This window comes from Schistocerca gregaria, chromosome 2 (genome assembly GCF_023897955.1).
Source record: "Schistocerca gregaria isolate iqSchGreg1 chromosome 2, iqSchGreg1.2, whole genome shotgun sequence".
Taxonomy (NCBI): Eukaryota; Metazoa; Arthropoda; class Insecta; order Orthoptera; family Acrididae; genus Schistocerca; species Schistocerca gregaria.
The window spans coordinates 163,128,367-163,154,173 of record NC_064921.1 but is presented as its reverse complement, the minus strand read 5'-3'; the positions used below and the strand labels follow the sequence as shown (position 1 = coordinate 163,154,173).

General features: G+C 39.8%; 2 protein-coding genes across 2 annotated transcripts in view; one reads left to right on the top strand and one right to left on the bottom strand.

Moving 5' to 3' along the window:
* LOC126336592 (pre-mRNA-processing factor 17) overlaps positions 1–564 on the bottom strand; it is a 70,763-nt gene extending 70,199 nt beyond the window's left edge. Inside the window, exon 1 of the mRNA XM_050000453.1 lies at positions 259–564. Within this exon, the coding sequence (XP_049856410.1) occupies positions 259–423 (165 nt within the window). The 5' untranslated portion in view covers positions 424–564. The remainder of the gene's footprint in view (positions 1–258) is intronic.
* Positions 565–610: 46 nt separating this feature from the next.
* LOC126336591 (BRISC and BRCA1-A complex member 1-like) lies at positions 611–2,732 on the top strand. The gene has a single exon (XM_050000452.1). It carries the CDS (start codon positions 877–879, stop codon positions 1,777–1,779), a length of 903 nt encoding a protein of 300 aa, XP_049856409.1. The 5' UTR covers positions 611–876; the 3' UTR covers positions 1,780–2,732.
* The last annotated feature ends 23,075 nt before the right edge of the window (positions 2,733–25,807 follow it).

Sequence of the window (25,807 nt, the reverse complement as noted above, 5' to 3'; positions counted from 1 at the left end):
ATCAAATAAACTTATTTCCAAACAAGACAGAGGTCGTTCGCGACAAATTAAAAGCTGTTAGCTGGGATTGAGGGCAGAAATGGCATTACGAATTAAGGAATAAAGCCAGTATTTACTGTAAGTAGCAAGGTAAATCAAGGAAGAACCTAAATTAGTAATGTCGTGCACGTAAATGAACTACATTCTTTTCAAAAACGACTTTTCTTGGCAGATATTCCATAAATCAGTTTAGAATAGTAGTTTTTATTAGATACACACCATGGGAACAACATCGGGAGCAGCGCAAATTTGCATTTTGTTCTGTAAACTCATAATGGATGTCCCTGGAGCCAGAGGTTTCAAGTGAATGTTTGCGTCGTCATTCGCCGTCTTTGTTCCCGCATCGTCATCATCGCTGCTTCCATATTGTAGTAGTTCTAGCATTTCTATTTTTGTCTTCGTATATGTTCACTTCTGTATACAAAACACTAAGATTTGTAAACAACACACCGTTCATCACTCAACAGTAACATCTAACATACATCTGGATTCTGGCATCTTATGATCTTTGCATGCACAGTAGCTACATCCCTCACTGCAGCTACTTCCAAAGATCTCATACTCCAAGCTCGAGATATAATTTTTTTCCATTAATTTATTAGTTGTGATGGGAACTCAAAAATAGGATGTGCACAGAAAAATATCGTTATGTGCGGAGATAAACATATTATTGCCGCTTGGACCTAACATGTAATGTTAAACTACTGATTTCAAATCGGTGATCACTGCAAGTCGATTGTAATCTTTGAATGAAAATGAGTTGGTTGTATGAATTTGTGTGCCGTGTGGTTTTGACTTAGAAAAACGAGGGAAGTAGATAAGTAAAATTTTGTGACAATGGATGGAGATCACGCATGTGGAAGTGAGAACTCTAGTGTTTCCTTAGTTAATAACACATCGACTTCTCGCGGTTCTTCAAGTGACGATTCTTCCCCCGGTCCACCGTGCAACGAAATGAACCAACTCGGACGGTGTGTTGATGATGTAAATAACTGTGTAACAGGTGATGACTGCGAGATATTAAAATTTCCAGCTGTCAGCTGCCCAGAAAAAATAGTGTTGTGTGTTGATTTAGCGGAAGATCCTGACTATACTCCGTTTAAACTAGGACAAGGATCGAAGTTTTCCCCCTTGTATATGGTCAAGAGGGTGACCGAAATATTTTTGTATAGTAAAAACATCATAAGCCTTGAACACGAGTTTGCGTTAGTTGTGTTAAAGACTGATGAAGCGGTGTGGCTAAGTGATTTTTGTAGTAATCCAAAGGAAATCATATCCATACTGGAGGGTTTGAGTGAAACCACACAAAATGAAACTTTCAATCTTACGTCATTGTTCGACGTTATAAAACGAAATGTAAAACTTCCTGCACCTCATGCCAATAATCCAGAACTTTGCCCACCATACTCGGTGAGAGTAATTTTGTTATATAGCCGGTCATTCTGCGTCCCAGAATTTAGACAAGGACGAGAGTCTTTTAATGTCCTTACATCATCTCCGTATTTTACATTGGATATTCTGTATATACATGAACAGCCTTCAGAGGACAATAAATGTGAAGAAGCATTTAGTGTTTTAGATGGATTAGATGAGCAGGAACTCTCCTATGTGTATGATGTCCTCAGAAATGCAACGAAATTGCATGACCATATGGCTAAGCTTCTTGCGCATCCGCTTCAACGACCAGCACAGAAAAGAACTCATTATAAATTGAAGGAGCCGCAGGATATTGCAAAATAAGTTGTATGTATTGTTTATATGTGTTATAAGCTTTATTTGTGGAGATATTTTGAAGAAGCTTACTGAATTGACAAGTTGCAGAGTTATGTACGGTAATGAAGTATTAAATTTTTAGTACTGTGAGAAAACATTACACATTGGAGCTGCAGAATATCTGCAAGTAATGTTCCTATATTTTGTTACAGCTGCACAGTTTTTATGCAGATAGTCTACTTAACTGCCACATTGCAGGGTTAAATGTTGCTGAAGTGTTTTGGAAACAATAAATTAAAATGACATAACATTCATTTTATACGGTCATTTTTGCATAAAATGTCAGTTTACAATATACATTTATAAAAATAAAGAAATGTGAAGAAGATAATATGCTATATTTTCTTGCTAGCATGAACTGCAGTTTTGTCCCAACCTTTTTTTCCAGTGGTATGGATTTGTGTTTGAATGTTGTTGCTGGTTTCTGTTCAACCTCAAAGATAAAAATATGTGCATGTTACAATGGCTGCGAGTTTTTTAATTACTGAAATTGTTTCTTTGTACAAATGTTAATGCTCCATCCAGCATACAATGCTACAAATTGTGTAAAAGCGTAGACATATTAATCAGTGTTGGTTTGTCATAAATTGTGGAGCAATAATATTTGCATTTACTGAATTGGAATATTGTAAGTATCAATGCAGATAACAAAGATTGAGAAAACAGTTCCAAGAAGATTTCTCTGTCTGTTATAAACTTTTAGACTGCAGATGACGTGCTTTGTAAGAGAGACCCATTTTATTCTGTTTTTTCTCTTACAAAATCTTAGCCCTATATCAGATGTTGTAGGCCTAGTTTCAATATTTTTGTTGTGTCTGTGTAGTCAGAAACATTCTAATAAACTGATTTATTCAGGAGGTGAAGAAGGAAAATGTTAAGTCCTGCATCAACTGCCTCATTGTGAGTCACCGAGCACCTGATTCAAGCCTATTATTATTCTTGTTTTTGTAGTTATATTCCAACTTCCATATTTCACATTATATTTTCTTACTATTTCCCCACAGCATGTACATTCAGAAAAATGTTAAGCCATAGGCTACTTCATATGTAAAAGAAAGAGCAAAGATCTTCATACATCATCTCTTCAATGGTGCAAATCGTATACAATTTATGTCAATATTTATCGCGGAAAAAGCTCGTAAGTATTATGAACAAGAGAAGCAACTCTGTTCACCTTTTTGCCCTGATTTCTCAAAAATATTAATTGGATTATATCGTCACTATTTGATATAGTTCCTGACTGTACCAGTTTATCATCTTCTTATTTGAACCAACATCATTATAGCATGGTAACTTAATTTCAGCATTATTATCAGAAGATTTTTAAATGATGAGTTGAAATTTGTAATCCTTGCTGTAAAAAGTATGGTAATTGTATCTTATTGCTTGTTGAAATTCACACTGCCATTTCCTCTTTTAGCAATAATGTCCCATGAATACGTGGCCGATCTGTTCATTGTGGCATTCGGTGGGTCTTTCCCATTTAATAATAATGAATAACTCTTGAAACTTTTCATTTAAGAGAAGACTTCGTAAAAGAGATGTTGTTGTTCCCACAATTATTTGTAATTTCATTGCAAAGTAATCAGAAGTCAAGGAATTTCTTTTATGCTATCCCTAAGGACTGCCCCCCTCCCACCCCCCTGTCTCTGACTCTTATTGCACACAAAACAATTACTGAGAACACTATAAGAATAACAGAGAACTCGTACCAGTACACACACACACACACACACACACACACACACAGTGAGGAACGTGGGAGGGAGCGGTGGCAGTTGCGTGTGTGATATATGTGTTACAATGTGTTACATAGGTGAGGGAGCAAGTGGTGAGCAGTGCACAATGAAGGTGATGTGAAGAGGTGAATGGAGAGGGATAATAAACGGGAAGAGGAAGCTGGTGGAGGTTGTGGCAACAGCTGGTTAACAGAGATTGTTGTGAGGATGGTTTTGGGGTTGGAGGGTGTGTTACAAGAATGACTCCCATCTGCATACTTAAGAACAGCTGATGTTGGAGGTAAGGATGCAGATGACCTGGGATATGAAGCAGCCATTGAATTTGACATGTTGTACCCAGCTGCATGTTGTATCCTACTGTATGTTGTGCCAACAGGTGGTTTATTGTGTTCTTGGCAGTGGCCATTCATTCTGATGGACTTCGGACTGATTGTCTGTTTTCCTTCATCAGTTTGGTTTGATGTGACCTGCTGCAAATTCCCGTGCTATCTCAACCTATTAATCTCAGAGTAGTACTTGCACCATACATCCTTAGTTATTTGTTGGATGTATTCCAGCATCGATCTTCCCCTTCAGTTTTTACCCTCTACAGCACCATCTAGTATCTTGGAGGTTATTCACTGAGTGTCCTGTCATCGTGTCCCTTCTTGTCATTGTTTTCCTTATGATCACCAATTCTGCAGAGAACCACCTGGTTTAATATCAGTCCACCTAATTTTCAGCATCCTTCTGTACCACCACATTTCAAACGCTTCAGAGCTATTTTATTCTGGTTTTCCCGTTGTCCACAATTCACTATCACAATGCTGTGTTCCAAATGTACATTCCGACATTTCTTCTTTGCCATTGTTAGTCCACTTTTTATGTCATCTTTGCTCTGTTAATACATATATTACTTTGCCTTCAAGGTAGCAGAATTCCTTTGGTTTGTGATCCCCAGTTTTGATAAGTTTTCCTCTGTTCTCATTTCTGCTACTTCTCATTACTTTTTCTAGCTTACTGTCTGTCCATATTTTATACTCATTAGACTGTTCATTCCATTCAAAAGATGATTGGTCCCCTCCCCAAAATCAACTGATCAACCCTTCAACATATCTTGTAATTCTTCTTCACCTTCACTGAGAATAGTAATCTCATCAGAGGATCTTGTCATTGGTATCCTTTCACCCTGAATTTTAATCTTACTCTTGAGCTTTTTTTTACTCCTGTCCTTGGTTCTTCGATGTATAGATTGAATGGTAGGGGAAAAAGACTGCATCCCTGTTTTGCACCCTTTTTAATCCAATCTTTCTGCATAGTGTACACCTATTTTTCTCAGAGTTTCAAACATCTTACACCATTTTACATTGTCAAAATATTTTTTCTAGGTTGACGAGTCCTGTGAACGTGTCCTGATTTTTCTTCAATTTTGCTTCCATTATCAAGCGCAATGTCAGGACTGCCTCTCTGGTTTTTTTTACCTTTCCTAAAGCCAAACTGATTGTCAGCTAACAGACTATCCATTTTTTCCATTCTGTATGTTATTCTTGTCAGCATCTTGGTTGCATGAGCTGATAAACTGATTGTGTGATAGCTCTTGCACTTAACTACCCTTGCTACCTCTGGATTGTGTGGATGATATTTTGCCAAAAGTCTGATGGTACATCGCCAGTCCCATATATTCTCCACACAAACTTCAATAGCCATTTGGTTGTCCCTTCCCTCAGTGAATTTAGAAATTCCGATGGAATGTTATCTAGCCCCTCTACCTTATTTGATTGCAAGTCTTCTAGAGCTTTTTTAAATTCTGAGTCTGGATCCCCCACGTCTCCCACATTGCCTCCGATTTCTTCTTCTGTCGAGTCATCAGACGAGACCTCCCTATCGTAGAGGCCTTCAGTGTACTACGTCCCCTAATCTGCTGTCTTCTCTGCACTTAACAGTGAAATTCCTATTGGATTGTTACTGTTACCACCCTTACTCTTTCTTTCATTGAAAACTGTTTTTACTTTTCTGTATGCTGAGTCAGGCCTGACTTTTTTTCCCTAGCCATTTCACCTTTGATCTCCCAAATGTCTAGAAGTGATTTTATTGTTGTGTTCCTTTCTTTACCTGACCATTTCTGTGCTTTCATTTTTCTTTGATCGTTACTTCTGTTACCCAAGGCTTCTTCACAATTACTAATTACTTTCCTTCTACCTACGTTTGTCCATTCAACATGTGTGTCTCCCATTTCATCCGCGCATCTTCAAGTGAGCTCCAGTGGGTCTCATCATTCATCAGTATTTCAGTATTACACTTCTTCCACACTGATGCTTCCGTAAAACTCTTAAATGTCAGCCAACTCTTCATCATTACCTGAACTATGCAGATAGGAGTTATTGTTGCAACAAATCCCCCACTCCTGGAGCCATCTTGGTGTCAATCTCCATTAACAAACAGTTCCCGCACTCTGCACCATATGGCTTTCCCTTTCCTGATCCTGTCATCCCTCCTAATTCACCTCTCTATGTGACCTTCATCATTCACTGCTCTCTACCAGCTCCAACACTCATGCATCACATATTTAGCCTTTGCACCTACCACCTCTCCCTCACACTTTCTGAGCCAGGAAACTATCTCCTTCTAAGCTGCCAGCTACTAACCCTAAACCCTTATTTCTCTCTCTCACCCATATTGGGTGTGGATAATGAAATTTACTTTCTGAACAAGGCATCTCCTGTTGTAGCTTGTATGCACAGAAACTTTTAGTATCCTTGTAGTCAGAAATAACATCATCTAACTATGGTAACATTACTCAGCGGAGACATTATCAGGTTTACTCATCGAATAACTGGTCATCATTAACTTGGGTCACTCGAGGCTTTGAGTGCTGCACATTTGTTTTGAGATCTTACATAAGGGTCACGTGAGGATGATGATAGGCTTGTGCTTTGAATGTGAAAGTTAGTTTGATTTAATGGGTCAGGGTCATGTGAGGGTGATGTTAGGCTCGTGTTTTGAATGTGAAAGTTTGTTTGATTTGTATAGGTCATCTGCAGTGGTAGTTTATGCAGTTTTAGTAGAGGGCAGATGATGGTGGTGATTGGTTTGTGGAGCACTCAATAATGCAGATATCAGCACCTGTACAAACTCCTAGTCTTTCCACAGTCCAGTCTCGCCATTTACCTAAATGATGATGAAATGATGAGGACAACATAAACACCCAGTCCCCAGGTGGAGAAAATCTCTGACCCGGCCATGTGTAGTTGAGCCTATGTAGCGTGGTGTAAGTATCTTTCCAAATTAGTTCAGTCTGCCTTGTGTGGAGAACAGTGTCCAAGGTAGTTGACCTGGCTTGTTTGTTTGAAATGGATGCTATTGTGAAGTTTACAAGCCAAATCGTGATGACAGATGGCTGATATGGAGTTGACTGTTGCATTTTTACAAAACTTCAGTGTCGTTGAGGAGTACTGCAGGTGCCATATCTCTGGTCACAGCTTGTGTCTTGCAAATGTGCAACTACACAGTCCTGTGGTTACATGTGGCAGTGATAATTTGTAGCATTCAAATGTCCCTTTTATCATCCATGAAACATGGCTAGATGAGTGGACTGTTGTGGATTGATTCTATTTGTGCACGGAAGTTTGTTGGGAATTTAGGGATCTCATAGGAGGACGGACTATAGGATTCAAGGCAGGACTCTGCGCAGGCCAGTCCATTACAGGGATGTTATTGTTATGTAACCACTCCACCATAGGCCATGCATTATGAACAGGTGCTCAGTTGTGTTAAAAATGCAGTTGCCATCCCGGAATTGCTCTTCAACATTGGGAAGCAAGAAGGGGCTTAAAACATAAATGTAGGCCTGCACTGTGATAGTGCCATGCAAAACAACAAAGGGTGCAAGCCCACTCCATGAAAAACTCGGCCCATCATGACACCACCACCTCTGAATTTTACTGTTGGCACTACACAAGATGGCAGATGATGGTCACCAGGCATTTGCCCTGCCCACACCCTGCCATAGGATCGCCACATTGTGTACTGTGATTCGTCACTCCACACAACGTTTTTCCACTGTTCAATTGTCCAATGTTTACGCTCCTTACACCAAGCGAGGCACCATTTGCCATTTACCAGTGTGATGTGTGGCTTATGAGCAGCCGCTCAATCATGAAATCCAAGTTTTCTCACCTCCCGCCTAATGTCATAATACTTGCAGTGGATCCTGATGCAGTTTGGATAAATGTCTGCCAATTACTCATTACGATCCTCTTCAACTGTCGGTGTTCTGCCAGTCAACAGATGAGGCCAGCTTGGACACTTTAGTGCTGTATGTGTCCCTTCACATTTCCACTTCATTATCACATCAGAAACAGTGGACCTAGGGATGTTTAGGAGTGTGGAAATCTTGTGTACAGACATATGACGCAAGTGACACTCAATCACCTGACCAAGTTTGAAGTCCGTTAGTTCCACAGATTGACCCATCCTGCTCTCTCATGATGTCTAATGACTACTGAGGTTGCTGTTGTGGAGTATCTGGCAGCGCAGTACACCTAATATGAAAAAAGTATGTTTTTAGGGGTGTCCGGATATTTAAGATCACGTAGCGTGTACACACAACATTGTTTCATGTAGTAACATAACATTGAAGTATAAATAATAATGTAAGAGTAAGTCCAAATATTATTGCTGGTCATAATCTCACAGCTAAAGTTCATCAAAGGGCAATAGGAATTATTTCTGATAAAACAGTTTAGTTTTGAAGGATTTTTCAAAATACATTTAATATAATTTACAAGAGAGCATATTCAAGGAACTCTTGTATACTGTAGAAGCAATGCTGTGTTAAAAGTATTCTTAAATTATTTTTTTAAGAATTTTTTTGTTGTTTTTTTTTAAATATTTTCTACTACTTTAGGGAGATGAATGTACAGTTTGATTCCCATAACTTAACACTATTATTATACAGTTTAGTTGAATGGGGTACTAATGTTAATATATTTATTTATTACCTGGTGTCATGGTGGTGACGAACTAACAGTTTAATAAGTCACAGCTGCAAAATACTAATGTGAATTCTTTACAGACAAATGGAAAAACTGGTAGAAGCGGACCTTGGGGAAGATCAGTTTGGACTCCGCAGAAATGTTGGAACACGTGAGGCAATACTAACCTTACGACTTATCTTAGAAGAAAGATTAAGGAAAGGCAAACCTACGTTTCTAGCATTTGTAGACTTAGAGAAAGCTTTTGACAATGTTGACTGGAATACTCTCTTTAAAATTCTAAAGATGGCAGGGGTAAAATACAGGGAGTGTAAGGCTATTTACAATTTGTACAGAAACCAGATGGCAGTTATAAGAGTCAAGGGGCATAAAAGGGAAGCAGTGGTTGGGAAGGGAGTGAGACAGGGTTGTAGCCTCTCCCCGATGTTTTTCAATCTGTATATTGAGCAAGCAGTAAAGGAAACAAAAGAAAAATTTGGAGTAGGTATTAAAATTCATGGAGAAGAAATAAAAACTTTGAGGTTCGCTGATGACATTGTAATTCTGTCAGAGACAGCAAAGGACTTAAAAGAGCAGTTGAACGGAATGGACAGTGTCTTGAAAGGAGGATATAAGATGAACATCAACAAAAGCAAAACGAGGATAATGGAATGTAGTCCAATTAAATCGGGTGATGCTGAGGGAATTAGATTAGGAAATGAGACACTTAAAGTAGTAAAGGAGTTTTGCTATTTAGGAAGTAAAATAACTGATGATGGTCGAAGTAGAGAGGATATAAAACGTAGACTGGCAATGGCAAGGAAAGCGTTTCTGAAGAAGAGAAATTTGTTAACATCGAGTATAGATTTGAATGTCAGGAAGTCGTTTCTAAAAGTATTTGTATGGAGTGTAGCCATGTATGGAAGTGAAACATGGACGATAAATAGTTTGGACAAGAAGAGAATAGAAGCTTTCAAAATGTGGTGCTACAGAAGAATGCTGAAGATTAGATGGGTAGATCACATAACTAATGAGAAGGTATTGAATAGAATTGGGAAGAAGAGGAGTTTGTGGCACAACTTGACAAAAAGAAGGGACCGTATGGTGGGACATGTTTTGAGGCATCAAGGGATCACAAATTTAGCATTGGAGGGCAGCGTGGAGTGTAAAAATCGTAGACCAAGAGATGAATACACTAAGCAGATTGAGAAGGATGTAGGTTGCAGTAAGTACTGGGAGATGAAGAGGCTTGCACAAGATAGAGTAGTGTGGAGGGCTGCATCAGGCCAGTCTGAGGACTGAAGACCACAACAACAACAACATGGTGGTAACTGTCCAGGTTCCTATACACTCCACTGATGTTTTCATTTAACAAAACAGAGCAGTTCAACTATGTATTGATTAGGGAGAGGCATTATGTTCAATTTTTCAAAGAGTGATTTACAGGTTTCTCATTGCTGTTTGTGTGGGATTTATCTAATTTTTTCCCCATTTAAATGGGGGTAGGACGTCAAACGGGCCAACTCGGAGCAGGAGAGGCACCACAGGACATTTTAATTTCCACTGTTTATACTTTTACACGTAAATTCATAAAACTGTGTCAGCATGACTAGGAAGGATTCAGGATTCACACTCATAGCAGCGGAAGTTCAAAAACATAACAAATAATTTTTTTTTACATGTGAAATTTCATCATTTTTTCACTTACTATTGGCTGCATTTGTTGCTATACGTACACTTTTCTTTGTAAGTAAGAGAGACTGTTCGATGAAGCATACAAACCATACTTATAGGTGTCTGAAACTGTGGAATCTATTTAATTTATGAAAAACTGAATGATCTGTTAAGTTTTAAACTTAATGTTTAGAAAAAAATCAAATTTTGTAGTTAAGTATCTCAATTTTTACCACAGTTTTTGATAGATTTGGAAAATTCTAGAGTTGCATACACCTGTAAGTATGGTTTGTATGCTGTGCAAAATTCATCAAATAATCTCTCTTACTTGTGAAGAAAAATGTACCTATAGCAACAAATGCAGCCAACAGCAAGTGAAAAAATGATGAAATTTCATGTCATCATCATCATTTAAGACTGATTATGCCTTTCAGCGTTTAGTCTGGAGCATAGCCACCTTATAAAATTCCTCCACAATCCCCTATTCAGTGCTAACATTGGTGCCTCTTCTGATGTTAAACCTATTACTTCAAAATCATTCTTAACCGAATCCAGGTACCTTCTCCTTGGTCTGCCCCGACTCCTCCTACCCTCTACTGCTGAACCCATGAGTCTCTTGGGTAACCTTGCTTCTTCCATGCGTGTATCATGACCCCACCATCTAAGCCTGTTCGCCCTGACTGCTACATCTATAGAGTTCATTCCCAGTTTTTCTTTGATTTCTTCATTGTGGACACTCCCCTGCCATTGTTTCCATCTACTAGTACCTGCAATCATCCTAGCTACTTTCATATCCGTAACCTCAACCTTGTTGATAAGGTAACCTGAACCCACCCAGCTTTCGCTCCCATACAACAAAATTGGTCGAAAGATTGAACGGTGCACAGATAACTTAGTCTTGGTACTGACTTCCTTCTTGCAGAAGAGAGTAGATCATAGATGAGTGCTCACTGCATTAGCTTTGCTACACCTCGCTTCCAGTTCTTTCACTGTGTTGTCATCCTGTGAGAATATGCATCCTAAGTACTTGAAACCGTCCACCTGTTTTAACTTTGTTCCTCCTATTTGGCACTCAATCCATTTATATTTCTTTCCCACTGACATTACTTTAGTTTTGGAGATGCTAATCTTCATACCATACTCCTTACATTTCTGATCTAGCTCTGAAATATTACTTTGCAAACTTTCAATCGATTCTGCCATCACAACTAAATCACCCGCATATGCAAGACTGCTTATTTTGTGTTCACATATTTTAATCTTACCCAGCCAGTCTATTGTTTCCAACATATGATCCATAAATAGTATGAACAACAGTGGCGACAGGTTGCAGCCTTGTCTTACCTCTGAAACTACTCTGAACCATGAACTCAATTTACTGTCAACTCTAACTGCTGCCTGCCTATCCATGTAAAGACCTTTAATTGCTTGCAAAAGTTTGCCTCCTATTCCATAATCTCGTAGAACAGACAATAACTTCCTCCTAGGAACCCGGTCATATGCCTTTTCTAGATCTATAAAGCATAGATACAATTCCCTGTTCCACTCATAACACTTCTCCATTATTTGCCGTAAGCTAAAGATCTGGTCCTGACAACCTCTAAGAGGCCTAAACCCACACTGATTTTCATCCAATTGGTCCTCAACTAATACTCGCACTTTCCTTTCAACAATACCTGAGAAGATTTTACCCAAAACGCTGATTAAAGAGATATCTCTGTAGTTGTTACAATCTTTTCTGTTTCCATGTTTAAAGATTGGTGTGATTACTGCTTTTGTCCAGTCTGATGGAACCTGTCCCGACTCCCAGGCCATTTCAATTATCCTGTGTAGCCATTTAAGACCTGACATTCCACTGTATTTGATGAGTTCCGGCTTAATTTCATCCACCCCAGCTGCTTTATTGCACTGCAATCTATTGACCATTTTCTCCACTTCCTCAAATGTGATCCTATTTCTGTCATCATTCCTATCCCATTCTACCTCGAAATCTGAAACATTACTGATGGTTAAGCATGGAGGTGGAAGTGTGATGGTGTGGGCAGCCATATCATAGTATTCTGCTGGTCCCATCATTACTCTCACAGGCCATGTTACAGCCAACTATTATATGAAGATTTCAGGTGATAAGGTACAAACCATGATTCTGATGTTCCACAACAATGATGCCATATTTCAGGACGATATTGCACCCACTCACACAGCCAGGCCTACAATCATGGTATGAGGACCATGTAACTGAACTGCAGCGTCTTCCCTGCCCTGCATGGGCCATGAACGTGAACATTATTGAACCCTTGTGGACGGTATTGGAGCGTAGACTCCAGAGCAGATTTCTGCCTCCCTCGTCACTACAGGAATTAGAAGAGGTTCTGACCGAAGAGTGGCACAACATTACACTGGAGACTATACAATAATCATACACCAATACTCCAAGAAGAATCACGGCTGTATTATGGGCAAATGGGGGTCCAATCCCTTATTAATAAACCTTACCCAAGTAATTACAGGGGTTTACATTATTTTGCTTACCCCTGTCTCTCTCTAACAAACAAGCATAATTTATTTTTACATGCATGACTGTTCAGTGCAGGAACAGTTAGGATGTTTAGTTCTCTGAAAGAATCTTTTTTGTCAGTATTACCATTATTATAATTTACCTTCATGCATTGTACTCTGTTTTCCAAGTATGATTTTATAATATTTCTACCTTTACCGCAATGCCATAGTTACTAAGTTATGGCATTATGTTGCTTTGGTGTACAGCATCAAATGCACGAGAAAGATAAAGGAGTAAATCACAAACTTTCTTTGTTCATCTAATGTCCTTTAAGACACACCTTCCGGCTAGATTTAGATTTAGCCAGTTATCAGTAACTATGTAGATATATGTTGGGCTCAATCAGCAAATGTCTAGTAATAGTCATACCCTGCATACAGAAATTTGAATGAGGTATGTTAAATCATATAATAAAGGGATTTGAAGATGCCAAACACTTAAAACAAATAAACAAATACCGTGAAAAATAAATAGTCCAAATTTTAAGTAAAATTGTTGAGAGTTGTGTGTACAATGTTTAAGACATAGCTGTGATTATATCCGAGGTTGCACTGGGTGACTGGAGTGTGTAAGTTTCTATTGCCTAATGATCCAAAAGTGATAAAATATAAAAATAGGTAAGATAGCATTTATCTTTCCCTTCAACATCAATGAGTAACTGTATCTTATGTCATACCATATACATGGTTCAGTCACATCATTGTGACCACTGCCTGTGTTTGATGTCAGTGTGCAATAATCACTCACAGATTCCATGTGGCAGCATTTGCAGTGGAGGGTGCATAAAGCATGTTGGGACACAGGAAAACAGTGCAGTCATTGTTGTAATGCAGAAATAGGGTGATTTATAGGATGTCAAAAAGGGCATGATCATTGGTTTTCAGGCTGAGGGTGGAAGCATTTTCGAAGTGGTTAAGCTTGTAAACTGTTCATTTGCCACTGTGGTTAAAGTATACTGTGCATGGAAAAATGATGCTATCCAAAACCAGTGCTAAGGTAACTGTGGTGCACCTTGGGCCATTAATATGGGTGAACAATGGTTGTGTTGAGGCATATGAGTGAATAGACATGCAACTATTGAGCATCTTACTGTCCAGCTGAACCAAGGGGCTACCAGCAGCATATGCCAACAATCATTCAGTGAATGTTGCAGCATATGAGCCTCAATAGCAGGTGCCTGGTTCATACACCAATGCTGACTGATGTTCATCGGTGACGAAAGCTGGAATTTGCATGCCAGTATTGCAAGTGGACATATACGAATCATGTTTTATGCTCCAGCAAACAGATGGCCATTATCATGTACAGCATAAAACATCTAAAAACAAACACCTTAACCAATTATCAGAAGGGGCCAAGTCGGAGGGCATTCCCTGGGTGATCGTGTCATTCTGGAAGGTCCAATGGATCAACACAAGTATGCACCTATCTGCACGATGGCATGGCTCCACATCCCTGTCAATAACTTCCAGAACCTCATTGACACGCTTCCTGTATGTCTCACAGCAGTTCGCAAAAGGTGGTTATTCAGGTTGTTGGCAGGTGGTCTTATTAATGTGACTACAGTGTGTTTTGTGTAAATATATGTTTGATGATATGAAGAAATATCTTTACTGAGGCACTGATTACATGAAGATGGACGTGGTCATGGACTTGTTTATGCTTCAGAGGGTAATGACTGATCATGAAGAAATAGTTATCAGGAAGAAGTCTGTGACAGAATGAATCAGTCAATATCATTTGAGAGACAGAGGTAGTTTATTGGGAGAAAAGATGAAATTCAGAAGGTACAAAAGAAGTATACACTTAGTTCACTATTTTACAACATTTTTAACATAGTTAAGAATATATACTCATTTTGAATTTATTTCTAGTTTTCATCAAAGTGAGTGCTTTAGAACATCACCATTTTTTATAAATTGTTTTTATCCTAAAATTTCTATAATTTTAGCGTAGACTCCATATTATTTTCTTATTTATTTGTTGCCTTGTTATCCATTGTTGCTACATTCCATTTGCTTGAAACTTTTATCTTGCATCTGTTGTAGTTCTTTCTTGCAGTCAGTTAGTTTTCATGCACGTGCGACTTTGGCTGATACTTCCTAATCAGATGTCTGTCTTAATCTAGAACGGTATACTACTGACTCTGCTTACACATGTCATTTGTCTGACATCAGCTTCCTTGTTGTCTATGTTCCATCTTTTCTGCTCGTGCTTATTCTATTTTTGTGTAGCATTTGTTATGATTACTATTCCTTGTTGTTGTGGTCTTCAGTCTGAAGATTGGTTTGATGCAGCTCTCCTTGCTACTCTATCCTGTGTGACCATCTTCATCTACAAATAATTACTGCAACCTACATCTTCTGAATCTGCATACTGTATTCATCTCTTGGTCTCCCTCTATGCTTTTTACCCCCCCCTCCACACTCACACACACACACACACACACACACACACACACATTTCCTTCAAATAATAGACTGGTGATCCCTTGATGTCTCAGAATGTGTCCTATCAGTTGATTGCTTCTTTTGGTCAGGTTGTGCCACAAATTTCTTGTCTCCCCAATTCTATTCCGTACTTCCTCATTACTTGTGTGATTGACCCATCTAATCTTTAGCATTCTTCTGTAACACTACATTTTGAAAGCTTGTATTCTGTTTTTATCTAAACTGTTTATTGTCCATGTTTCACTTCCATACATGGCTACACCCCAGACAAATACCTTCAGAAAAGACATCCTGACACTTAAATCTATATTTGATGTTAACAGATTTCTCTTCTTCAGAGATGCTTTTCTTGCCATTGCCAGTTTACATTTTATACCCTCTTTACTTTGACTATTATCAGTTATTTTGCTGCCTGAATAGCAAACTCATCTACTACCTTAAATATCTCAGTTCCTTATCCGATTCCCTTAGCATCACCTAGTTTAATTCGACTACATTCCATTATCCTTGCTTTGCTTTTGTTGATGTTCATCTTATATCTTCCTTTCAAAACACTGTCATTCCGTTCAACTCCTCTTCCAAGCAGTTTGCTGTCTGTGATAGAATTGCAATGTCATCAGGAAACCTCAAAGTTCTTATTTCTTCTCCCTGAAGTTTAATTCCTACTCCACATTTTTTTGTTTCCTTTACTGCTTGTTCAATGTACAGATTGAATAGCATCGGTGATAGGCTACAACCCTGTCCCACTCCCTTCTCAACCACTGCTTCCCTTTCATATCCTTCGACTCTTATTACTGCTGCTTCGTTTCTGTACAAGTTGTAAATAGCCTATCGCTCCCTGTATTTTACCCATACTACCTTAAGAATTTCAAGGAGAGTATTCCATTCAACATTGTCAAAATATTTGTGTAAATCTACAAATGCTGTAAATGCAGGTTTGCCTTTCTTTAACATATCTCCTAGGATTAAGTTGTAGGATTCAGTATTGCCTCGTATGTTCCTACATTTCTCTGGAATCCAAACTGATCATCTCCAAGGCCTGCTACTAGCAGTTTTTCCATCCTTCTGTAAAGAATTCGTGTTAGTACCTTGCAGCCATAACTTATTACAGTGACAGTATGGTAATTTTCACACCTGACAGCTACTGCTTTCTTTAGAATTGGAATTACCACATTCTTCTTGAAGTCTGAGGGTATTTCACATGTCTCATACATCTTGCACACCAGATGGAAGATGGCTGGCTCTCCCAAGGCTATCAATTGTTCTGACAGAATGTCGTCTACTTTCAGGCCCTTGTTTCAACTTAAATCTTTCAGAGCTTTGTCAAATTCTTGTCGCAGTATCGTATCTCCCATCCCATCTACGTCCACTTCCCTTTCAATAATATTGTTTTCAAGCTCATCTCACTGGTATAGATTCTCCATGTTCTCTTTCCACCTTTCAGCCTCCCCATCTTTGCTTAGGACTGGTTTACCATCTGAGCTCTTGATATACAGCTGCTTCTCTTTTCCCCAAAGGTCTTTTTAATTTTCTTGTAGATGGTATTTATCTTTCCCCTAGTGAAATATGCTTCTAAATCCTCACATTTGTCCTCTAGGTATTCCTGCTTACCAGTTTTGCACTTCCTGTCAGTCTCATTTTTTTGGACATTTGTATTCCCTTCTGCCTGCTTCATTTATTGCATTTTTATGTTATCCAAGGATTCCTACTAGGCCGTGGCTTTTTATCTATTTGATCCTCTGATGCCATCACTATTTCATCTTTTAAAGTATCAATTCATCTTCTACTCTATTCCTTTTTCCTGTTCTAGTCAACTGTTGCCTGATGCTCCCTCTGAAGCTCTCAACAACCTCTAGTTGTTTCAATGTATACAGGTCCCATCTCCTCAATTTCATACATTTTTTTCCAATTTCTTCAGTTTTAACTATTCCCTATTGCGCATTTTAATATTCCTTTGAAAAAATTATTCCAAATTAGTGTCTGGTCTGAAATTTGAAGCTTATTCTTGTTTTCCCAAGTTGTCTGTTTCCATTCTTGTTCAGTCCATTATTTGCCACTAATCTTAGTCTTGGTGTTCTATTTGTCACACTAGACAGGGAAGTCAAATCCACCAAGATAGAAATTGAAGCTGCGTGTGAGATTGTTTGGCAAGACATAGTATCAAAGGTGGGCAAAAACTTATAATTAGATACTTTTGTCAACCACCAGACCAGATCTAACCGTTAACTTGAGAGAAAATGTAAGTTTCTCAATCAGACTGTCATCATCAGAGGCGACTTAAATCATTCAGCAGTCATTTGAGAAATTACAGTTTTGTAAGTGGTGGGTCTGACAAGACATCCTCCAAGACTACTAAATGCCTTCTATGAGAACTATCTTGAACAAATAGTTTGAAAGCCAATGCATGATGGAAAATACTGGATCTAATGGCCTTAGCTGTTCAAGGGTGTCCACATTGAAGCTGATATCAATGACTGTGAAGCAGTTACAGCAACAGTGGTTACTAAAGTGCAAAGGGCAACTGAAACAAACAGATTGATTTATGGTTTTTGCAAACTAGTTAAAGCAGCCATAGTGTTGTATTTCAGTAAGAAACTCAAAACGCTTAACTCTGGAGGGGAGCATGTAGAAGATCTGTGGCTCACACTTAAAAGAATATTTAACCATGCAGATAATAGACCTGTACCTAGTAGAACAGCTTATGATGGGAGGGACCCTCCATGGTATTCAGTCACTGTAAAGAAACAAGAGACTACTGCATAATAGGTGCAAAACAAGGTACGGGGCTAAAGGTGGGACCGAGTGAGGGGGCACAGTCATTAAAACACTGGATTCACTTTTGGAAGGATGATAGTTCAAACATGTGTCTGGCCATCCTGATTTAGGTTTTCCATGATTTCCCTAAATTGCTTTGGGCAAATGCCAGTATGGTTCCTCCAAAAGGGCAAGGCTGATTTCCTTCCCTGTCCTTCCCTAATCCAAACTTGTGTTCCATCGCTAATGACCATATTGTCAATGTGACGTTAAACACTATTGTCCTCCTCCTCCTGCTCCTCTATAGATGGAGAGATGGTGAATGAAATATGTCTGACTGTCTAGTGCTACCATAACATAATCTTATCAAACAAATCTCTCAAAAATTCAAAACAAATGATGAAATCTGTTTTCAAATGTTTCTTTGCTTAGGATGATCCATTCTTGTAACGCTGTAAACATGACTGATATAGAAATTATCTCAATGGCATTGAGAAATAAAAGAAATTGCTAAAACTGTATAAAGCTCCAGGGCCCAATCAAATACATATCAGATTCTGTACTGAATTTGTGACTGAGTTAGCCCCTCTTTTGGCCGTAATTACCATAGATCCTTCAAACAAAAAAGCCATAGCCAATAGTTGGAAGAAATCACAGGTCACACCCATACCTACAAGAATGGTAGCAGAAGTGATCTGCAAAATCACCATCCAATGTTCTTGACTTCCGTTGTTGTATAATATTGTCACAGAAGCAGCTGAGTAGCACTGTGGTGTAGTGGTTATGATACTAAACTGTTACATGGAGAGCCGTGAGTTCAAAACTCACTTAGACTGTACAATTTTAATTTCTATATTTGGTTCGAGTACATTCTAGAAGTATCCACAAATGTCAAGAATCATTGTACTGGAATGTTCTGTAGCTGTATATATACTGTATGTGTTCTGGCCGTAGGCAGCTCGCTCAGTGATCTTGTATGTGCAAGTGCTGAATAAACCTTTGTTAAGTGGAGTTAGTGCTCGTCATTCATCTAATTACACCTTCTTCTACGGGACATTATTTCGGTAGAGGCGCCAAGTATTGGAACTTGTGATAGTGCACATTATCGACAACTCTGACAGAGCTGCCATTTACGTGGCAAGAAACCCGAGTTCGAGGCATATTCAACAGATCACAATCTACCGGAGACAGAAGAAGACGACGTGATGACAGCAACTATCTGCCACCACATGAGACGTCCTTCCAGGTTCTCTGGTGACGATGGCCAAGATCCAAACAAGTGGCTGAAGGTATACGAGCGTATAGCCAAATTTAATAAATGGGATGATACCGTGTATTTGGCTAACATATTTTTCTACTTGGAGGGTACTGCAAGTATTTCGGCGACACACGACGACAGAAGTGCAAGGCTGAAGATAAGAAGATAAATTGGAGCGCAGGACACAGTGTCCAGGAGAAACCACAGCATCCTATATTCAAGACATCTTGGAGCTGTGTAAATAGTGGATCCTAGAATGAAGCAGGAAGATAAGGTTGCATATCTCATGAAGGGTGTTGCTGAGGACATGTATCAAGCCCTACTCCTGAAGGAGTTTTCGACAGCAGACAACTTCGTAGAATGGTGCCGGTATATTGAGACAATGCATGAAAAAAGAATTACACGCACAAAGTTTGAACAGCTTTCAAACATCGTATCAATGTCTGTGGTGGAGAAAGCAACTGATTTCACAAGTGTTCTTCAACAAATAGTGAGAGAGGAAGTTCAGAAGGTGCTTGGATTGCACATCAAGCAAAAAAACTGGAACGCTTCAAGAGGTCATAAGGGAGGAAGTGGAATAGACATTGAACCCAATCTCTTGTCCTTCATTTCCCATTAAAATGGTGAAAAAGTCGAGACCCAGGAGCAGTTACATTCCTACAATGCTGCATGAGGAACCTGTTTGGGCACCAAGGAAGACTGACATCTGGAGGACCCAGGATAACCAACCAGTATGTTTCCACTGTGGACGACCAGGACATGTGGTGTGCTATTGTTGAGAAAGGCGGCGGATATTTTATGATGCTCGCGCCAGAAGACAGCAGACCAATCGTAGCCAACTCCAGGACGACGAAGATGAACAGGATGCTGTGGATGCAGGACGACATAGGTCACCAAGCTAGTTGCTGGAGAGGACGCTCCCCAACACTCCAATCAAGGTCCCCATCACCATTTAGAAGCTCCAGCCAAACACCTAGTCACCGCAACCTGGAAAACCTTCCTTGGAGGTGAGGCTGCCGATGAGAAAAATCCTCTGCTGTCAATCACTACAAAAATGATAGGAAACTACGTTGATATCCTCGTGAATGGCCAACCAGTACAAGCTCTTGTGGACTCCTGAGCATCATATTCAGTCATTTCGGAGAAGTACCATTGCCAGTTGCAGAAAACAGTATTCGTCGACAACAAAGCATCTGTGTTGAAGGTGGCTAATGGGAAATGTAAAACCTACAGGAAGATGTACCATTTGTGTGGGTATAAGTGGCTTTTCACAGCCATTACAATTCATTGCCTTACAAGAGTTAGTCGTGACGTCATTCTCGGATGGAACTTTTTGAAAGCTTCTCAGGCAATTATAGATTGTGGTCGCTCGAAAATTATCCTAGACAAGATGAGATGCTGTTGACAGGAAGATGCGCAACCAAGTGTATGGAGACTGTGTGCTGGATGAAGTGATCATTCATGCAGTCACCACTAGAAAGGTAACTGTCACATGTCATGCCATGCATCAACTCATGGATCTTGTAGTGGAATGTAAGAGAAGCATATCATTGAAGTATAACTTGGTCATCCCAGCCTCTCTCGTCTCGTTTAAGAATGGATTCGGTGAATTGTGGATAGTTAACTGTCGCCGAGAACCGCAGATCCTTCCAAGATGCATGGGCGTGTCAAATGCTGAGCCATTAATTGAAGAACAGCTGAGTGTCATATAAATCTCCCATGCCGAGTCTGTGGGCGAAATTAGCTCAACCACTATGAGACAAGATATTCTAGCTTGATTATCGCCAGATCTCACTAAAGAACAACAGAAGAAGCTACTTGCCATTTTTCAAGAGTTCTCTGAATGCTTCAATCCACAGGTGAAAAGTAAATTAGACAAATTGGCAGTGAAGCACTGGATTAGCCCTGGAGACCATCAACCAATAAGCCACAGAGCATACCGTGTGTCAGCAACGGAACCTTGAATAATTCATGAAGAGGTAGAGAAAATGATGAAGACTGACATCATTGAGCCTTCATAGAGCTCATGGTCGTCACCAGTGGTGCTTGTCAGGATGGCAGTTGACGCTTTTGTGTTGATTACAGGAAACTTAGTAAGATAACTGAAAAGGACATTTACCCTTTTCCACGAACTGACGATACACTAGATTGTCTGAAGGGGGCTCAGTTTTTTTCAACCATGGACATGTACTTGGGATACTGGAAAATCAAAGTAAATGAAGCTGATCGTGAGAAAACTGCATTTACCACCCCTGAGGACCTGTATGAGTTTAAGGTAATGCCATTTGGTTTTTGTAATGCACCAGCAACTTTTGAATGTATGATGAGTACTCTTCTACATCACCTGAAGTGGACAATGTGTGTCTGTTATTTAGATGACATTATAGTGTTCTCATAGACATTTGATGACCATATAAAAAGACTGAGGGCCATTCTTAAGTGTCTCCAACAAGGCGGACTTAAACTTAATCCAAGAAAGTGTATCTTTGGAGCAAAAGAAATCAAAATACTTGGACACCTTGTGTCAAATGAAGGTGTGCTGCCAGACCCGGAAAAGGTGAAATCTATAATGAACTTTCCTGTTCCTAAAAGTATTAGAGATGTGAGAATCTTCCTTGGACTATGTTCTTATTACCATCGTTTTATCAAAGACTTTTGTGTCAAAGCCGGGCCACTTCAAGAGTTGTTCAAAGCTGATGCTAAATTTATCTGGGATGGTGATCAACAAGATTCTTTTGATGTGCTGCGAAAAGTTTTGATGACTGACCCTGTACTTGGTCTGTATGATGAAAGAGCACCTACAGATGCCAGTGGGTATGGGATCAGTGCTGTTCTGGTGCAAATTTCGTATGGAAAAGGGAAGATTATAGCCTATGCTTCTAGGACACTTACAAAAGCCGAGAGAAGCTACTCAACTACAGAAAGAGAATGTCTTGCTGTGATCTGGGCCATGTACAAATTTTGACAGTATCTCTATGGAAGGCCATTCACAGTTGTTACAGACCATCATTCACTTTGTTGGCTGACAGGTCTTAAGGATCCAACAGGATGACTCGCCAGGTGGGCACTACGTCTTCAAGGGTATGACATTTCCATAGTGTACAAAATGGAAAGAAAACACCAAGGTGCCAACTGTCTCTCAAGAAAACCTGTTCAAGACCATCAAGACTTTGATGAAGATAGTGACTCTCGCTGCCCTCTAGGATCTCTCTGCTGAGCAGAAGGACGCCAAGATATCTCAAATTATGCTTGCCTTAAATTGGTCAGAGGATGTGAAAGGACATTTTAACGTAGTTAATGAATTACTTTGCAAGAAAAACTTTGATCCATTTGGAAAGAGGTGGCTACCAGTGATTCCTAAACACATGCACTTAGATGTTCTACAGAAGTTCCATGACAAACCTGACACCAAACATTTAGGATCTATTAAGACCTATGATAGAATCTGCAAGAGATTTTTCTGGCCAGTTTTATTTAGGAGTGTCCGTCACTGTGTGTCACACTGTAGAGTGTGCCAGAGGAGAAATGTAGTTCCTCAGAAACCACCTGGCCGACTCATACCAATTCCACCAGCTGAAACGTCTTTCCAACTTGTTGGGATTGACCTCCTTGGATGATTTCCAACATCTGCTGGTGGCAATAGATGGATTATTGTTTGCACTGATTATCAGACATGCTATGCCATTACAAAAGCCGTGAAAACAGTCGAAGCACCCGAGGTAGCTAAATGCATTGTGGAAGACATTGTATTAAAAAGCGGATCGAGGGAAAGTTTTTCAATTGAATCTTGTGACAGTGATAATCCATCAGTGCAATGTTATACATCACATGACGACTGCCTACCATCCACAAACCAATGGGCTTACTGAATGCCTTAACAAGACCTTGGCCGACATGCTGTCAATGTTCGTCAGTGTTGAGCAGAGCAACTGGAATGAGGTGCTACCTTTCGTGATGTTTGTCTACAACACCGCCAAACAAGACACCACAGGATTTACGCCATTTTTCCTGGTGCATGGACATGAGGTGACTATGACGATGGACACTGTTTCCATTACATCCTGATGACGTGGACAATAATTACATTGGCCAGGTGTTAACCAGAACTGAGGAAGCTTGGCAGTTAGCTCGACAGTTGTCTGATGTTACTTATTAAGTTGAAGATTTCGACCACGACGCAAGATGATGAAAGATTAGAGGTACGGTTGATTTCCTTTGAATGAAGCCCTACAAGGATCCTGCCACATAGGGTAAATTTGAAGCTTCCAGGACCAGCAATAAGTGGAAAGGTGACAAAGAGCATAGTGAAACTTCCTGGCAGATTAAAACTGTGTGCTGTGCTGGGACTCAAACTCGGGACCTTTGCCTTTCACGGGCAAGTGCTCTACCAACTGAGCTACCCAAGCACCACTCACGCCCCGTCCTCACAGCTTTACTTCTGCCAGTGGTAGAGCACTTGCCCACGAAAGGCAAAGATCCTGAGTTAGAGTCTTGGTCTGGCACACAGTTTTAATCTGCCAGGAAGTTTCATATCAGCTCACACTCCAATGCAGAGTGAAAATCCCATCCTGGTAAGGAGCATAGCTGCAAAAGAAGTTCTAAGAAGATCACCACCAGAGCGAGCATCAGTCTTAGGAGTTGGAGTATGTACGACTGATGACACATTCCCGGACTAGGAGGATGTAACACCGAGATGCTGTACTCTTAAGGAGGGAGTAATGTCGCATTAGAAGCTGACAAGGGAACCTCCCCATCGCACCCCCCTCAGATTTAGTTATAAGTTGGCACAGTGGATAGGCCTTGAAAAACTGAACACAGATCAACCGAGATAACAGGAAGAAGTTGTGTGGAGCTATGAAAAAAAAAGTGAAATATACAAACTGAGTAGTCCATGTGCAAGATATGCAACATCAAGGATAGTACGAGCTCAGGAGCGCTGTGGTCCTGTTGTTAGCATGAGCAGCTGCGGAACGAGAGGTCCTTGATTCAAGTCTTCCCTCGAGTGAAAAGTTTACTTTCTTTATTTTCGCAAAGCTATGATCTGTCTGTTCGTTCATTGACATCTCTGTTCACTGTAATAAGTTTAGTGTCTGTGTTTTGCGACTGCACCGCAAAACCGTGCAATCAGTAGACGAAAGGACGTGCCTCTCCAATGGGAACCGAAAACATTTGATCGCAAGGTCATAGGTCAACCGATTCCTCCACAGGAAAACATGTCTGATATATTCTATACGACACTGGTGAAGGCATGTGCATCACATGACAGGAATATGTTGTCAACCCACCTAATTTGTACACTTGTTGAATGGGTAAAAAGATTCGTCTTACTTGCCCGATTTAGGTTTTCTTGTGGATGTGATAATCACTCCCAAAAAAGTGATGAAAACATAAGAGTTTGTCACATAAACTGCAACAAATGAATGCAACAGTTTCACAGTCGAACAGTTTTCCCTGTGCTCTGTCAAAACATATGTTTTTAACGTTTTCAAATTTTTCTGTGTGGAGACTGTCAAATCCTGCATATGTCTAAGCAAATCTGAACCTGTCCTGGAATATTGGAGAGCAAAGTTGATTATGTGTGAGTGCCTGAACTTTGATAATTGTCTGAAAATAAAAAATTAAACTTTTCACTCGTTCCGCAGCTGCTCACGCTAACCACAGAACCAGGCTGCTCCTGAGCTCACACTCTCCTTGATGTTGCCTGTATTGCGCATGGACTACTCAGTTTATATATATATATATATATATATATATATATATATATATATATATATATATATATATATGATGTAAATAAAACAGAAAGAATCTTCCACATGGGAAAAATATATTAAAAACAAAGATTCCAAGACTTACCAAGCGGGAAAGCGCCGGCAGACAGGCACATGAACAAAACACACAAACACACACACAGAATTACGAGCTTTCGCAACTGGCAGTTGCTTCGTCAGGAAGGAAGGAAGGAAGGAGAGGGAAAAATGAAAGGATGTGGGTTTTAAGGGAGAGGGTAAGGAATTCCAATCCCGGGAGCGGAAAGACTTCCCTTAGGGGAAAAAAAGGATAGGTGTACACTCGCGCACACACACACACACACACACACACACACACACACACACACACACACACACACACACACACACACATATATCCATCTGCACATACACAGACACAAGCAGACATATTTAAAGGCAAACTGGTTGAGCACAAATACATAGGGAAAGCTTGTGTCTGTGTATGTGCAGATGGATGTGTGTGTGTGTGTGTGTGTGTGTGTGTGTGTGTGTGTGTGTGTGTGTGTGTGTGTGTGCGCTGGCGCGCGAGTGTACACCTGTCCTTTTTTTCCCCTAAGGGAAGTCTTTCCGCTCCCGGGATTGGAATGACTCCTTACCCTCTCCCTTAAAACCCACATCCTTTCATTTTTCCCTCTCCTTCCTTCCTTCCTTCCTGACGAAGCAACTGCCAGTTGCGAAAGCTCGTAATTCTGTGTGTGTGTTTGTGTGTTTTGTTCATGTGCCTGTCTGCCGGCGCTTTCCCGCTTGGTAAGTCTTGGAATCTTTGTTTTTAATATATATATATATATATATATATATATATATATATATATATAT